Source organism: Sus scrofa, chromosome 2 (assembly GCF_054392235.1).
Source record: "Sus scrofa isolate SSC_HxYL_T2T_F1_AM1 chromosome 2, Sscrofa_HxYL_maternal_Yorkshire_Landrace_v2.0, whole genome shotgun sequence".
NCBI classification, from domain to species: Eukaryota; Metazoa; Chordata; class Mammalia; order Artiodactyla; family Suidae; genus Sus; species Sus scrofa.
This window is the reverse complement of record NC_139384.1, coordinates 126,741,837-126,757,813: the sequence shown is the minus strand read 5'-3', so window position 1 is coordinate 126,757,813 and position 15,977 is coordinate 126,741,837. Positions and strand designations below refer to the sequence as shown.

Below are 15,977 nucleotides of genomic sequence, written 5' to 3'. Positions count from 1 at the left end.
TTAGATCTTTTCTTCATCTTTTTAATAGTAACTTGGTGGTTCTGTAAATGGACAGCTTACTCCTAAAGCCTTTTACTGGAGAGTACCATAGCACCAAAAGGAGAGAAGTTAAGACCAAATAATTCATGTTTTGAAGCAAACACACTTCAACAGATATTAAGGGCCTACTGTGTTCCAGGAAGTATTCTAGTTGGTGGGGATGTAGTAGAGAGAAAGGCAGACATGAGACCACTCCTCTTTTAGTTGGGGACATGGTGGTCAAAGTAGAATATAGTACATCAATAAAGAAACAAGTTAATTTCACATAGTGATGCACTGAGAAGAAAATAAAAGAAGGGTATAATAGTGATTTGGGGAAGGTTATACTAAGGACAGGAGGTTTAAACTAAATTGTTATTACAAGTTGTTATGTGTCGTGCTCAGATTTAGGATCTACTAATCCAGGCAGAAAAATAATAGCAAGTTATTATTGACAAGCTATTTAAGGGATGGAAAGCAAATCAGACCAGTAGAACAAGAATATTGTAGGCAATGGTATGTGAAGAATCTACTAATTCCTATTAGGGATGATGCCCAGGCTTTGGACTTTGAGCAACTGGCTCAATTATCATTCTAATAGTGGAATTATTAAGATGAGGAAGTGCCAAGGCCAGCTCAGCAGGATGGGGCTGAAGAACAGGTGCTGGGAAACTTAAGGAAAAAAAGTTAACATAAAACAAGACACAGAGACATTTATCTTAAGTAAAGGTGGGAACCGGGGGACTCAAGGTTTCAGGGACCGAGAGCGCCCTGCTTCAAGAAACCACACTGCTTTTATTGTGCTCTTTAGATGAGATCAAGTGAGGAGTGGCTATGGGTGGATGATACAGGGTTTGTTTATATAAGTTCTTTTACTATTTAGAAAGCCACTTAGGTGGTAAAGGGTTAAGCTCTTACTCTGACCTCTAGGCACATAACAGTTCTTAAGCTTAAGTCACTTATGCCTTTAGGTCTTTGTTCTTAAGCTTAAGTCATTTACCTATACTGGACTAGTTTTTCAAAGCAGGAAGATGGGATAAAGTAAGACAAGAAGATGGGATAAAGTAAAGAAGGACAAGATGGAGTTTTCAAGGAAACATGTCTTGCCACAAGGAAGACTGAGGCAAATTAAAGGAGGCCTGGGGAAGCAAGAGATGCCTATTAGGAAAGAAGCTCTAAATCGGCTTCTGGACCTGGGACTTTGGATCCATGTGTTTGTGTGTCCTTGTCTGTCTCTGTCCCTCTCTTTTTCCCTCTCTTCCTCTTCTTTCCCCCTGGGCCTTCCACCCATCAGCCTCAGGATCACCAGATGCTGATGATCAGGATCATATATCTCTGTATGTTGGATCAGAAGCTCCCAGAGCGATTATTCTAAAAGAGACATACAGGGGCTGCATGGACTTTTCTAGCCTGGGTGTGGAAGTCATGCAGTGTCACAGACTCCACCTCTTGATGACAAGTATGTCAAAGAATTTGCAGCAGTATTTTAAAATGATTATATTTAGAATCCCTCATTTTATTAAATTTATTATCTTTCAAGGTTAGTAATCATTTCCCTTTAGAAGTACTGTTGAACTTAGCTTATCTTTGGAATTATTAATGATATAGTACTTTCCTCTTTATATAGTTAAGATTATTGCCTTAAAATTATAAATCACCTGTTTATGCTGTACTGGTGGTTCTAAAGTCTTCCTGTCACCTCCTTGGTTACACAGATACCTCACTGAATCCTCTGACACTTCATCAAGTGAAATAAAATATTGAAGACAGTAGAGTTCTTCAAACTTTTAAAATTCCTCAGAAGTCTGGCGATGTATCCTTAAAGGATGTTAGAAGAGGTTTCCAACTGTGGTTGCCATTTGTCTGCTTTAATGAGTTCTATGTGTTGGATTATAAAATAAAAATTTTTCAATGGCTGAAGCTCTAAGGATTAGGAGTTTATGCCATGTATGTTATTTTTATATTTTGGAAAGAGCAGTATTTTTTTTTTCTTTAACTCATCTGGAGCTTTATAGTTTATTCCTTTTTGTTAGATTCTACTAGAAGGGGAAATAGGGTTTTAGTTTAGTTTTTATATGAGTGATTTTAATAACTCAAGATATGTGTTTCTGATCCCTATGTGTTCCACACCTTGGAAGCTTTTAGGAAAATAACCTATGCCTAGGTCCTACCATCAGAGATTTTGATTAGTTGATTTGAGGTGGGATGCAGGTATCTTTTACAGCTCCTCAGGTGATTCTATTTTGAAGCTAGATTTAGACTCCCTGGCCTACTGCATCTAATGCTGGTATTTGCTGATGCTGATCTTACTCTTTGTTACAGGAAAAACAGATGGAAGGCCTGCCTGATGCAGCTGTTTTGGCGACTAGACTTAAAAACACTCTCCTCCAATACCATAGCATTGAAGATGATAAGTGGCGAGTTGCTAAGAAAATGGTAAATTAATTAAATTACTTCTATTTGGGGTATATCTTCTGTGTAATGAAAAAATATGGTCTGTACTTTAGATGGATGTGCAGGATAGATAATTGTGCTAATAAAATTGGTGTTTCACATCTCACAAAGGAAGAAACGTAGTAATCCTTCACTTTCATTTGTTCTTCAGATATTGGACATGCGAGTGTACTCATGGTAACAAGATTCCAAAGAGCAGCCTCTCAAGTCAATAAATAAAATGTGTCATTGTCAATTTAAGGAAGTATAGAGATAGACAGTGTGAAATAGTTTCACACGTTTTAACAAGTCTGTGGAGATGGCCAGTTAGTATTCTTTTTTACCAGTATGACTTGCCCAAACCAACAATATAACTGAGCATTGACAGAGCTAATCCTAGAGCCCAGGACTCTTCCAGTTAAGTGCTCTAGCTATTCTGATATTCCACATTTCCTGGGAAATGGTCTGGAAAAAAATGTAGGGACTGATTCAAGGTGGCACTATCATAATAGATGTGAGTGATTTAATTTAAAAAAGAGGTATGAGTAAGTTCAGAATGAAATATTGAACATTTCTATTATCCTACTCTAAATCTGGTAGTAACAGTAAATAGATGAGATTGGAATGAGGCAAATAATAATGGCCAATAAAATAGGGCCATCACTAATCTTAACAGTGTTTGGGTATCATTGAGCTACTGAAAAATATTTCTTGGAGGTCTTTAATTTAAGTAAGAAATGATTTACCTGATGGTATAAATGACTTATGTATTTCTTTGAATATCTACTTAAAGTTTTTATCTTCATGAAAAAGCTAATAATCTAGATTTTCTGAAGTTGTCAGTTTTATATCTAGGTTTCCACCTATGTAATTATCACTATACACTGTTTTTATTTTTCTAGAAAGATGTAACAATTTGGAGGAAGCCTTCAGAAGAATTCAATGGACATCTGTAAGTAAATTCTTGTAGTTTTATGTAGCCCTTAAGACACTGCTAAACTTTAAGTGTATATACAAATGATCACTATATGATCATTGCTAGTAACATTTGGCTTTTGCTTTTAAGATTTTAAACTTTCTGAGGGCAAACTATGTTATGAATTCAGAGCCTTTAAAATGCCTAGATCCCTGGTGGACTGAAGGGATCAGTTGGTGGTGAGGGGATCATAAATAATAATATCGAATGGTTGAGAAAATTTTAATTTCTTACCATGGTGTATAAGATCCCTCTAGCAAAAAACAAACAAACAAACAAAAAACAAACTGGAGTTCCTGTTGTGGCACAGTGGAAACAAATCTGACTAGGAACCATGAGGTTGTGGGTTCAATCCCTGGCCTCACTCAGTGGGTTGGGGATCCAGAATTGCCATGAGCTGTGGTATAGGTTGCAGACCCAATTCGGACCCTGCATGCTGTGTCTGTGGTGTAGGCCAGCAGCTATAGCTCCGAACAGACCCCTAGCCTGGGAACCTCCATGTGCTGAGGGTGTTGCCCTTAAAAAGACAAAAGGCCAAAAAAAAAAAAAAAAAAAAAAAAAAAAAATCCTTCTAGTATTCTGTATGTATTTACTCAGTGCATAGCATACTTTATTCTAAGAATTTATCTTGAAGAAATCATCAGGAAGATAATAGTTATATATATAAGTAGTTGTCTCCTCCATCACAGCATTACTAATTAATATTAATAATTACAAACAACCTAAATAACCAATAGTTGGGAAATGGTTAAATTATAAAGCATGCTATTTTATAGTCTTTAAAAACCATTATTTTCATCCTGAGAAACAAAAACCAAGCAGGAGGCATAACTCTCCCAGACTTCAAGAAATACTACAAAGCCACAGTCATCAAAACAGTGTGGTACTGGTATCAAAACAGACAGGCAGACCAATGGAACAGAATAGAGAATCCGGAAATAAACCCTGACACCTATGGTCAATTAATCTTTGACAAGGGAGGCAAGAACATCAAATGGGAAAAGGAAAGTCTATTCAGCAAGCATTGCTGGGAAACCTGGACAGCTGCATGCAAAGCAATGAAACTAGAACACACCCTCACACCATGCACAAAAATAAACTCCAAATGGCTGAAAGACTTAAATATACGACAGGACACCATCAAACTCCTAGAAGAAAACATAGGCAAAACACTCTCTGACATCAACATCATGAATATTTTCTCAGGTCAGTCTCCCAAAGCAATAGAAATTAGAGCAAAAATAAACCCATGGGACCTCATCAAACTGAAAAGCTTTTGCACAGCAAAGGAAACCCAAAAGAAAACAAAAAGACAACTTACAGAATGGGAGAAAAGAGTTTCAAATGATGCAACTGACAAGGGCTTAATCTCTAGAATATATAAACAACTTATACAACTCAACAACAAAAAAACCAATCAATCAATGGAAACATGGGCAAAAGACCTGAATAGACATTTCTCCAAAGAAGATATACAGATGGCCAACAAACACATGAAGAAATGCTCAACATCGCTGATTATAAGAGAAATGCAAATCAAAACTACCATCAGATACCACCTCACACCAGGCAGAATGGCCATCATTAATAAATCCACAAATAACAAGTGCTGGAGGGGCTGTGGAGAAAAGGGAACCCTCCTGCACTGCTGGTGGGAATGTCAACTGGTACAGCCACTATGGAGAACAGTTTGGAGACACCTTAGAAATCTATACATAGAACTTCCATATGACCCTGCAATCCCACTCTTGGGCATCTATCCAGACAAAGCTCTACTTAAAAGAGACACATGCACCCGCATGTTCATTGCAGCACTATTCACAATAGCCAGGACATGGAAACAATCCAAATGTCCATCGACAGATGATTGGATTCGGAAGAGGTGGTATATATACACAATGGAATACTACTCAGCCATAAAAAAGGATGACATCATGCCATTTGCAGCAACATGGATGGAACTAGAGAATCTCATCCTGAGTGAAATGAGCCAGAAAGACCAAGACAAATACCATATGATATCACTTATAACTGGAATCTAATATCCAGCACAAAAGAACATCTCCTCAGAAAAGAAAATCATGGACTTGGAGAAGAGACTTGTGGTTGCCTGATGGGAGGGGGAGGGAGTGGGAGGGATCGGGAGCTTGGGCTTATCAGACACAACCTAGAATAGATTTACAAGGAGATCCTGCTGAATAGCATTGAGAACTATGTCTAGATACTCATGTTGCAACAGAAGAAAGGGTGGGGGAAAAAATGTAATTGCAATGTATACATCTAAGGATAACTTGATCCCCTTGCTGTACAGTGGGAAAATAAAACAAACAAACAAACAAACAAAAAACCATTATTTTCAGATATTATTTAAAAACATAAGAAAATGCTCAAGATATGTAAATAAAGCAGAATACTAAACTGTAGCACAATCTCTGGGTTGACTTTAAATATATTTTTTATATATTAAAATGCTTTTGTTTAACACAAAGTGTGTACCTCTAGATGGCATTTTTATGTATGATTTTCATTTGATTTTTGGTTTTTGCATATAGTTGAGCATAAGTTATGCCTTTAACCAGTTTTAAAAAAATTGTTTTTTACAGTCAGTGGAGATAGTTGCCTTGTGAAGCTGGAGTGAAATATTCACATCATTTGGGACTTGGCACTTTTTAAGATGAAACTTTTTTTTTTTTTCATCTTTTTGATATTTCTTGGGCTGCTCCTGCGGCATATGGAGGTTCCCAGGCTAGGGGTCGAATTGGAGCTGTAGCCACCGGCCTACGCCAGAGCCACAGCAACGTGGGATCTGAGCCGTGTCTGCAACCTTCACCGCAGCTCATAGCAACGCCGGATCGTTAACCCACTGAGCAAGGGCAGGGACCGAACCTGCAACCTCATGGTTCCTAGTCGGATTCGTTAACCACTGCCCCACGACAGGAACTCCTAAAATAAAACTTCTGACTTGCACTTACTGTATACAGAGTGTTTCGAAGAGTATTACCAAAGATAGCATTTCCAGAAAGATAAGATCTATGATTTTTTTTTTTTTTTGCTTTTTTTGGGGGGGCGGGGCGCACCCGCAGCATATGGAGTTTCCCAGGCTAGGGGTCAAATTGGAGCTGCAGCTGCTGGCCTGTGCCACAGCACAGCAACGCTAGATCTGAGTTGGTCTGTGACCTACACCACAGCTCATGGCAACGACAGATCCTTAACCCACTGAGTGAGGCCAGGCAGGGATTGAACCCACAACCTCATGGCTCCTAGTCAGATTCGATTCCGCTGAGCCACGATGGAAACTCTGAATCCCATATTTCTCATGTGGGTGCCTGAATTAATTTGTAGTACTGGTTCCTAATACCCCCTCCCAACTACCCCCACAGATATCCCAAGTTAGAGAACACAAGCAGGAAAGAGCAGATTTAGGATGGATAGATAATATAAGCTTAAGCTTGAGATACTTACAAAATGATTTAAAAAAAAAGCTACAGATGCTTAAAAAAAAAAAAAAAAGAAACAAAGACCTGGCAAAATAATGATATAGAGTTAAAGCCAATCTATCTTCCTTTTCTTCTCTTTCCTCCCAGAGGTAATTACTGTTTTGAAGCTGTGTATATTATTCCTATTTCAAACTTTGACCATATGTGTGTTTCTTTTAGTAATTTGATTTATTTTTTTCCATTCAATATTATGTTTTCAAGACGTACCCATGATGTTACATGTTGATCTGCTCTTTCACTTCTATATTCATATACTACAGTGTGTTTATCTGCTTGCAGATTTGCCTCCTGATAAATTTTTAGGTTGTTGTCAATTCTTCTCTATAAAGTGCAGTGTGACAGTAAACTTCTTGGTACATGTCTCCTTCTAGGCACATGTATACTTTTCCTGGGTATGTGCCCATGTCTTAGAGATGTACATCATCCAGCTTTACTAAACATTGCCAAGTTGCTCTCTGACATGGTAATAGTACTTGGAGAGTTGTCATTCCCTTCCATTCAATACTTGTTATTACTTTTTTTTTTTTTTTTTTTTTGTCTTTTTATGGCCACACCCACAGCACATGGAGGTTCCCAGGCTAGGGGTTGAATTGGAGCTGTAGCAGGCAGCCTACACCACAGCTACAGCAACGCCTGATCCGAGCTGTGTCTGCGACCTACACCACATGTCACAGCAACGCTGGATCCTTAACCCACTGAGCAAGGCCAGGGATTGAACCTGCGTCCTCATGGATGCCAGTCAGATTCGTTTCCTCTGAGCCATGAAGGGAACTCCTGTTAGTACGTTTTTCATCTCTGCTAGTCTTAGGGATAGGAGGTGGTATCTTGCTAGTCATGACTTAATTATGAGTGAAATTGAGCATCTTTCTTAAGTTTATTGACATTTCATGTCAATCTTGTTCTTTGCCCATCTTTTCTTTGGATTGTTTTTTTCTCATTGGTTCATAGGAATTAATCATATATCTGCTATAGTAAGTATGTGTCTGTTTATATGTGTTGCACTTATCTTCCTGTCTGTAGCTACTTTTTATTTTTTTATTTTTTATTTTTAATTTTTTTAATTTTTTTATTTTTTTTTTTGTCTTTTTGCTATTTCTTGGGCCACTCCCATGGCATATGGAGGTTCCCAGGCTAGGGGTCTAATTGGAGCTGTAGCCACAGGCCTACGCCAGAGCCACAGCAACGCGGGATCCGAGCCACGTCTGCAACGTACACCACAGCTCACGGCAACGCCGGACCGTTAACCCACTGAGCAAGGGCAGGGACCGAACCTGCAACCTCATGGTTCCTAGTCGGATTCGTTAACCACTGCGCCACGACGGGAACTCCTGTAGCTACTTTTTAAAGAAACTACTTATTCTATCACTTGTCATATGCAAGCTTTTAATTTTAACCATCTTGTGTTATTTGTGTTTTTGTGTTTTAAGTATTCAAGTAATCTCCCTGTATCCTGAGGTCAAAAGGTTGCCTGAATTAATTTGTAGTCTCATAGTTTAAAAATTTTAAATTCTACATAGTCATCTATAGTCTATCTGGAATTGTTTTGAATAATGTGAAGTAAGAATATAGTTTTTATTTTCAAGTCAGGGTAAAAATATGTGTATACTAATAATGCGTTAGAGCATAATTGCGAAAAGAACAGCATACAAAATAAATAGAAGCTTTATAGCGTTCGATAGACTGTTCTTGTCTACACCATAATATGAAGGTACTTTACTATGTTCATGATAATGCACAAGATAGCCTTCATATCTCTTATCAGATTTGAGGACAAAGCGTACATTCTGATGAAATAATTGATAGAACCTAATTTATTAGAAGAGATGTTGGGATTTACTCTTTTAAAAAAATCCTCATTAGAGTTTACTTTTTTGAATTGAGCTCTGAACTGTGAGAGCATGCTGAAAATTTCCATTCTAATAGCTTTTGACTTTTATATTTTTTCCTCCAGCTTCAAAGCCCAAGGTGTTATAGATGATGTTGTCAATAATGTAATAGACCATATACGACCAGGTCCCTGTCGCTTGGATTGGGACAGCTTAATGACCTCGATGGATATTTTAGAGCACTTTGAAGAGGTATTTGTTTAGGAATGTCACTTCAGATTGTGTGTGTATGTGTGTGTGTGTGTGTGTGTGTACGAGCATGCACATGTGAACATGTGTACACACTTGTATTTATTATATTCATTGTTTTGAGAATAAGTTGTCATGGCAAAAATCTCACAAGGCTATCCTTACTGCCTTTTAAAAAGCTTGAGTTTCCTCATATTAACCAATGAACATTAGAACTACCTTTGTTTTCTGTAGTAGCTCTACCCTTGCTGCTTAAGAAAATCATTAGTGTCTTTTTTTTTTTCTTTTTTTTTTTCTTTTTAGGGCAGCACTTGCAGCATATGGAAATTCCCAGGCTAGGCATTGAATCGGAGCCAACAGCTACACCACAGCAACACAGCAACACAGGATCCTAGCCGCATCTGTGACCTACACCACAGCTAATGGCAATGCTGGATCCTTAACCCACTGAGTGAGGCCAGGGATCGAACCTGCATCCTCATGGATCCTACTCGGGATCGTTAACTGCTGAGCCACGAAGGGAACTCCCCATTAGTGTCTTTAATTGTAAAACTTTAACTGAGGTTCTGAAATCTAAAATTCCTAAAATACCACCATCATATTCAGGTTTCTAGGTAATTTTGTATGTGGGCTTTCCATTAATATTTAGCCAAAATCACAATGCAGAGTACTAACTACTATATGACCAGGGCATGCCACTGTGCTGGAAAACCAGAATCAAAGATTAAAATGCTACCTTAGACACTAGAGAATTAGCTAACCAAATGGATTTCTTTTTCCATTTTTATTAATTCATTTCTGCCATGTTTGAATTTCTTTATTGACATAGTTGATGTTTTAGCCAAAGTATTTATATTTATCTTATAAACCCATAATCTATACTCCCTAGTTTGATTTTTATCATATAGGATAAAAGATGACTCTGTTGAAAGAGGTTTGAATATGGGAAACTTACTGCATTTTGTTGTATATCCTCTTATGTCCATACAGTAGCAATGAGATTTAGAGTAGAGATCTCAACCTGTCAGAATCACTGTAAGAAATGTGATTAATAATAATACATTTAAGTGAGTATTAATTTTTACTAAAGATTAACTTACCAAATGTGAGTCTCTGTATGTGTTTTGCATAGTACGAACACCTGCTACCTGTTCTCTTTCAGAATTGCTGTGTGATGCGTTACACTACTGCTGGTCAGCTTTGGAATATAATTTCCCCAAGAGAGTTTGTTGACTTCTCCTATACTGTGGGCTATGAAGAAGGGCTTTTATCCTGTGGTAATTACTCAAAACCTTATATTTTCTTTCAGTTTTGTTTTAAATATTTGACTCTTCTAGGCTGGATGTTCCTTTCAACACAAGATATATTTTTAACCTTCATAGTTATTTTATAATCCCTAAAGTCTGTTTGCAAATGCCCAATGCTAGGAATTAACAGTATCGAGAATGGTTTTTGCAATCTTTCTGATAAGTTTTTATTCCCACTTACATAGTAATCCTACAAGTCACAGCTAACAAATATGGATCACATCATTGCCTCTAAGAAAGGGATCTAGTCAGTGGATTTCCTTTTAAGTTACTCTCAAGAAACAGCTTTTTAGTTGTAAACTTAGAAGAAAGGCTTGGTATGTGTTAGAATATTTTTCCTTCCTTGATCTGTGTAATATTTTTGTTTTCAAAATTAAAAGTATTTTTATTAGAAGGCTTCTGCTTTCTAAAATATATAATAGGTAAATTAATTCTTTGTATGTATAGTCTATATTCGAGTTGGCAGTTGTAGGTAAACATCTACTTGTTTATTCTTAACCAGCCAGAACCAAAGTTGGATATAGTAGTGCCTGTGGGGACTAGTGGTGGTACCATAGTGTGATCACTGGCACCTAGAGGCCTGGCTGCTACAGTGAAGATTCATAGTTTCCAGGGAGTTACCAAGATGATGTGATGCCATCTGTTCTGAAGGAATTAGAACTTTCCCCATTGCATATCTACCAGCCTCTGTTGGAATTTCACTTGGCAATTATCTTTTTCATTCTTCCATGATCATTCTTGGGGCTTAATTTTCATCTACATGGACAAGAAGAAAAATATTTAAACAAGAAAACTGATAATATTCTTTTTTTAAAAAAATTTTTATTTTTTTGTCTTTTTGCCTTTTCTAGGGCCACTCCACGGCATATGGAGATTCCCAGGCTATTGGTCTAATAAGAGCTATAGCCACTGGCCTACACCACAGCCACAGCAATGCGGAATTCGAGTCACATCTGCAACCTATAACCACAGCTCACGGCAACGTGGGATCCTTAACCCACTGAGCAAGGCCAGGGATCAAACCTGCAACCTCATGGTTCCTAGTCGGAATCGTTAACCACTGAGCCACGACGGGAACTCCAAATCTGATAATATTCTTTAATGAGGGTTTTAGACAAATGTCAATCATTGTTATTAATTGTGTTATTTTAAATTGCCTTGTAGGGATAAGTCTTGACTGGAGTGAAAAGAGGTCAGAATTTGTTCGTGGATATAACCATCCCTGTGGTTGGTTTTGTGTTCCTCTTAAAGACAATCCTAACCGGAGTCTTTTGACTGGCTATATTCAGACGGATCTGCGTGGAATGATACCCCAGTCTGCAGTAGATACAGCCATGGCAAGCACTTTAATCAACTTCTATGGAGATTTACAAAAAGCCTTACAGAAGACATAATATGTTTAAACTTATGATTTTATGTCCTCTGAATCAACTCTGTCTCAGCTGTATGGCCTGTAAAAATCATCCTTTCCTCTTCTACATAGCCTGTAGAAAAATTTGAAATTTTTTGGTTTATTTTATTCCTAAAGTAAATAGCCATCTAAGAGGGGCATTTCAGTTTTTCTAGACAGTTACATGCACACTGTTTGGTATGACATTGTGTCTAGGAATGGAGAGTATGACAGAAATCCACCAAGAAGTAGATAAAGAGTTTTTTGACCCAAACTCGAGTAGTGCCTCAGTATGAATATATTGGCTGCTTAGAAATGAGAGAAAGCCAAGCTTCATGCTGATAGGGTAAAAATCACCTGTTTTATAGCTTTATGAACATTCTGTAAAAGTTTTCTAGTTTTTTGGAAGTTAAATATTAATGTTTTACTTTCAGTATGCTCTATCAGTTTAACAGTATCTTGGACCAAAAGAAAAAAGCTTTTCTCTATACTTCATAAAAATGAACTTCATTGTCAATTGACTTGTATTACTTTAAGTATTTCAGGTCAGAAATAAGAAAGGAATAGATATCATAGTAAAATGCAGTTCAGTTTTGATACCTAGATAGCATTATTTTGTAGATATCTTTAAAAATGTATTTATATCTTTATGTGCATTTACTTTGAGAGTCTTAAAAACATTTATGCATGAATAAGTGCATAAAACTGCCAGATGTGTGCTGGGACACCATATTGACTGGGCAGTATTATAGGTAGTGTGAAATGGGTGGTGGAATCCATTACTGACCAATAGAGAATTATCTTTCTAAAAAGTCAAATTCAGTGAATGTTTTGTACGTTTCAGTCTTAAGTGTCACTCAGCTCATAAAGAATTACTATGTTGTAATCATTCACAGTTGTGATGTAACTTTACTCTAGAACTGTAACAAATGCATTCATAAATTTATCCAAATGCCTAGATGGGTCATTTTATAACTATAGAGTGGACTGTATATGATATGTCCCTTGATTCTGTGGCTGCCTTAAATGAACATTCCTTAATGATTTTAACATTCCACATGATATTTGGCTTTTGAACTATCTAGCTGGTTTACACCTAAGATGAGAACTTGAGGGAACTCAAGTGTGTCCTTTCAAATTTTTGTCTGTATTTATGATTGTGTACATGCACACATCTTGAAATCTATTCTAGTGTTGAGTGTGAGTTATTTACGAGTTATTACTGTTCCTACTGTTTTCTTTCTTCCTTCCTTTCTTTCTCCCCCTCCCTCCTCCCCCGGCTCCTTCCTTCCTTCCCTTCTTTCTTTTTTGGTTATATAGGGTAAAGTGAACTCTGGAAATACTATTTGCTAGATAGACCACAGAAAGCACAAAAGCATATTGTGGTTTATTTGTATGAAGGCTTCATCTGTGTTTTACTTTACTGTGTTTTCCTGAGTGTAAAGGAAGCATAAGTCATAGTTCTTCAGATCTATTTTGATAAAGTAGAAAAAGTAGAGCTGACATATTTTTATTTTGGGGCTATTGGAGATGAGATACAAAAAACCAAATAATATCCACAGTGAATAATCTCACAGTTTTGAGACTGAAAATAATTTGTTTCAAGGTATGACGGAAGCAATGTACAAATGATCCAATATTCTTAACTTGAAATTTACTTATCACCAATGTTTTTCCAAATCAACTATAATTTTTGAGTTGCTATATTTCTTTGCTACTTTTTTTTCTTGCAATGGGAAGGAGAATTGAGAAATTTAACTTTCAGTTTCCCATGGAAATTGTTAAATTTAATTTTGACTTAATCTATTATCTTTTATTTGGTTTTATTAGCGTAGAGTAGGCGGTTTCTTATATTCCAGTGTTCTGTCTAGGATGGCAGAATACCAATAACAGGGTGCCCAGATTGGGTAAGTGTGCAACAAGGTATACGTTATTATAAGGGCTACTATTGTCTGAGCTGGGTGCCCTGAAAGGCAAATAAACTGTCCCCTCTCAGCTACTCCATGTTCTCTTTGCTTTTTTAAAATGATACCTCCTACTAGTGATTATATAATCCACTGTTAAATGAGGACCATTGCAGGTAACAGAATCCTCATGGAAAAATGTTCATTGCAATATTGAGCCATATAATGGATTAAATTTGAATTACTTGAAATTTATATGCAGCTTCTAGACGGCACTTTAGATCTGCTAAGCTCTAGCTTTGTTCTTTTTTAAAAAAACAAAACAAGAAACACAGCTTTATGGAGGTATAATTTCCATGCTATTACTACTAGTTGTAAGTGTACATTCAGTGATTTTGAATACCTTGATAGTTGTGCAGGCATCACCACAGTCCAGTTTTAGAATATTTCTATCACCCAAAAAGATCCCTTTTGCCTGTTTGCTAATTCATAAATAACCGAAGTTTAGCACAAGTGCTAGTATGAAGAAGATAATGAAAAAGATTATAGCAGGTTTTGTTTGACTTTGTTTTTCAAGAGTAGAAGTGTATTTGATTCTAAACTCAGGAACCTTGTGATAATGTATTAAATATGTTATCTCAAATAGCATAATGATACAAAATTTTGGTTGGGATTAATATTAACATATAAAAGTCTATTGTTTCTGTAGCAGTGCTGTAGAACAAAAAAGTAATATGAGCCATATATGTAATTTAAAATTTTCTGGAAACCACATTAGAAAATAAAAAGAAACAGCTTAAGATAATTTTAATAACAGAGTTCATTTAACTGTCTATATTCAAAATATTATCATTTCAACGTGTAATCAGTGTAAAAATCTTTAGGATAGCTTCCATTCTTCTTTTAAATTAATTTTTTGACCTCTGGTGTATTTTTTACTAATTTGGGCTAGCTATAGATCAAGTGTGCATTATCCACATGAGGCTAATAGCCTCTAGTGAGCAGCACAGTTCTGTATGTATTAATTTGTCTCTATAATATGAAGTAGAGAATTCCGTAGAAGTACTTTCTTCTTCAAAATCTTTTCTGGTCTCTGAAGCCTCCAGTCCTTGCTAAAGGGGACTTCTTAATATCAGCAATAAACCAGTTAGTAATTGTCAATAAAAATTATGGCCAAAAATTACTTTCCTTTAAAGATAATTAACTTTTCATAAGGCAGCTGATGAAATGAAAGAATATAATCTTCTTTGGAGTTGTGTGGTTTATTATTTTCCCTAGCTTATAGCTAGTTTGTATTAGAAACATGTATATGCAGGAAATATTTGGCATAGTACTATTTTCAGTACATGATACCTATTTTTTTAAGGAAATTAGTTTCATACAATAAAAAGTAATTTATCATAAGTGATACTTTTGCATGAAATGTTAGTATGTGTTGATTATCCTTGAAGTTTAACACAATACTGAGCAAAAATAATTATGAGAATGTAGTGTTCTACAGTTATGTACAATATAAACTGTTAGAATATTAAAGACAGATTGTAAATTTTAAAAATATCTTCATTTCACTCTTTACTGAGGTTGGATATATATGAATAGAGATTTCTGTATGTAAAATTATCTCCCAATTAAAAAAAAAAAGTCCTTTCTTTCCTCCCTCTTTCTTGCCTAACTGAAGGACATTTTCTCAGGTATTAGTTTGAATTAAATTAACATCTCAGTCTAAAAACTGTAACTGAGGTTGCCTCTGGAGAAGATAGTACAATTTAAGCCCTGCAGGTCTGTTGAACTTTCAGGTATGAGTAATTCCCTTTGTTGTAGATAAAAGCATTACCTGTTTACTTAAGAGCACTGTAGGATCCTTACAATCAGTTGTTCAAATCCAGTTTCTTTTAATTAAGTGGATCCTGTAGCTATCCCAACCCAATGCATAAATTAGCAGAGAAGCTAGCATACCTGAGAAGCTAGCATACCTGACCAGGTTTCCATTAGACCCTGTGTTGCATAATTATTTGTCCAGTCTATCTCTCATGCCTTTCTTATTCAACTTCTAGAAGTAGGAGATGGTGGAATCTAAGCACTGAAGAAACATTACATTAATCCCAGAACACAGGAAGTTGGAATTACAGTTGCTTTGTTGTTTTGTTGTTTCCACAGATTTTACATGTATGGTTAAATAAAAATTCATCTCCTGCTAGTCAATAAAACCTAGACTATATATATAGATTTTATTTTTAAGTTTATAATTCTCTTATTAGCCAGTATGTAAATCTGGAATCTTTATGAAACTAAGAGCATGTATTAATATAAATAAAATGTGTATTTATTTTAAAATTGCTATGAAATATATCAATAAAATTTCTAGACACTCTTGTAA

At 36.2% G+C, this 15,977-nt stretch overlaps 1 protein-coding gene across 3 annotated transcripts in view; it reads left to right on the top strand.

The window, feature by feature from the left end:
* Window positions 1–15,977, top strand: part of STARD4 (StAR related lipid transfer domain containing 4) — a 20,762-nt gene extending 4,785 nt beyond the window's left edge. The window contains exons 2-6 of one of the 3 annotated variants that reach the window (XM_021077159.2): window positions 2,341–2,454; window positions 3,354–3,403; window positions 8,876–9,002; window positions 10,162–10,276; window positions 11,471–15,977. In XM_021077159.2, coding sequence (XP_020932818.1) covers window positions 2,350–2,454; window positions 3,354–3,403; window positions 8,876–9,002; window positions 10,162–10,276; window positions 11,471–11,700 — 627 coding nt within the window. In that variant the 5' untranslated portion in view covers window positions 2,341–2,349 and the 3' untranslated portion in view covers window positions 11,701–15,977. 3 annotated transcript variants of the gene reach the window in all.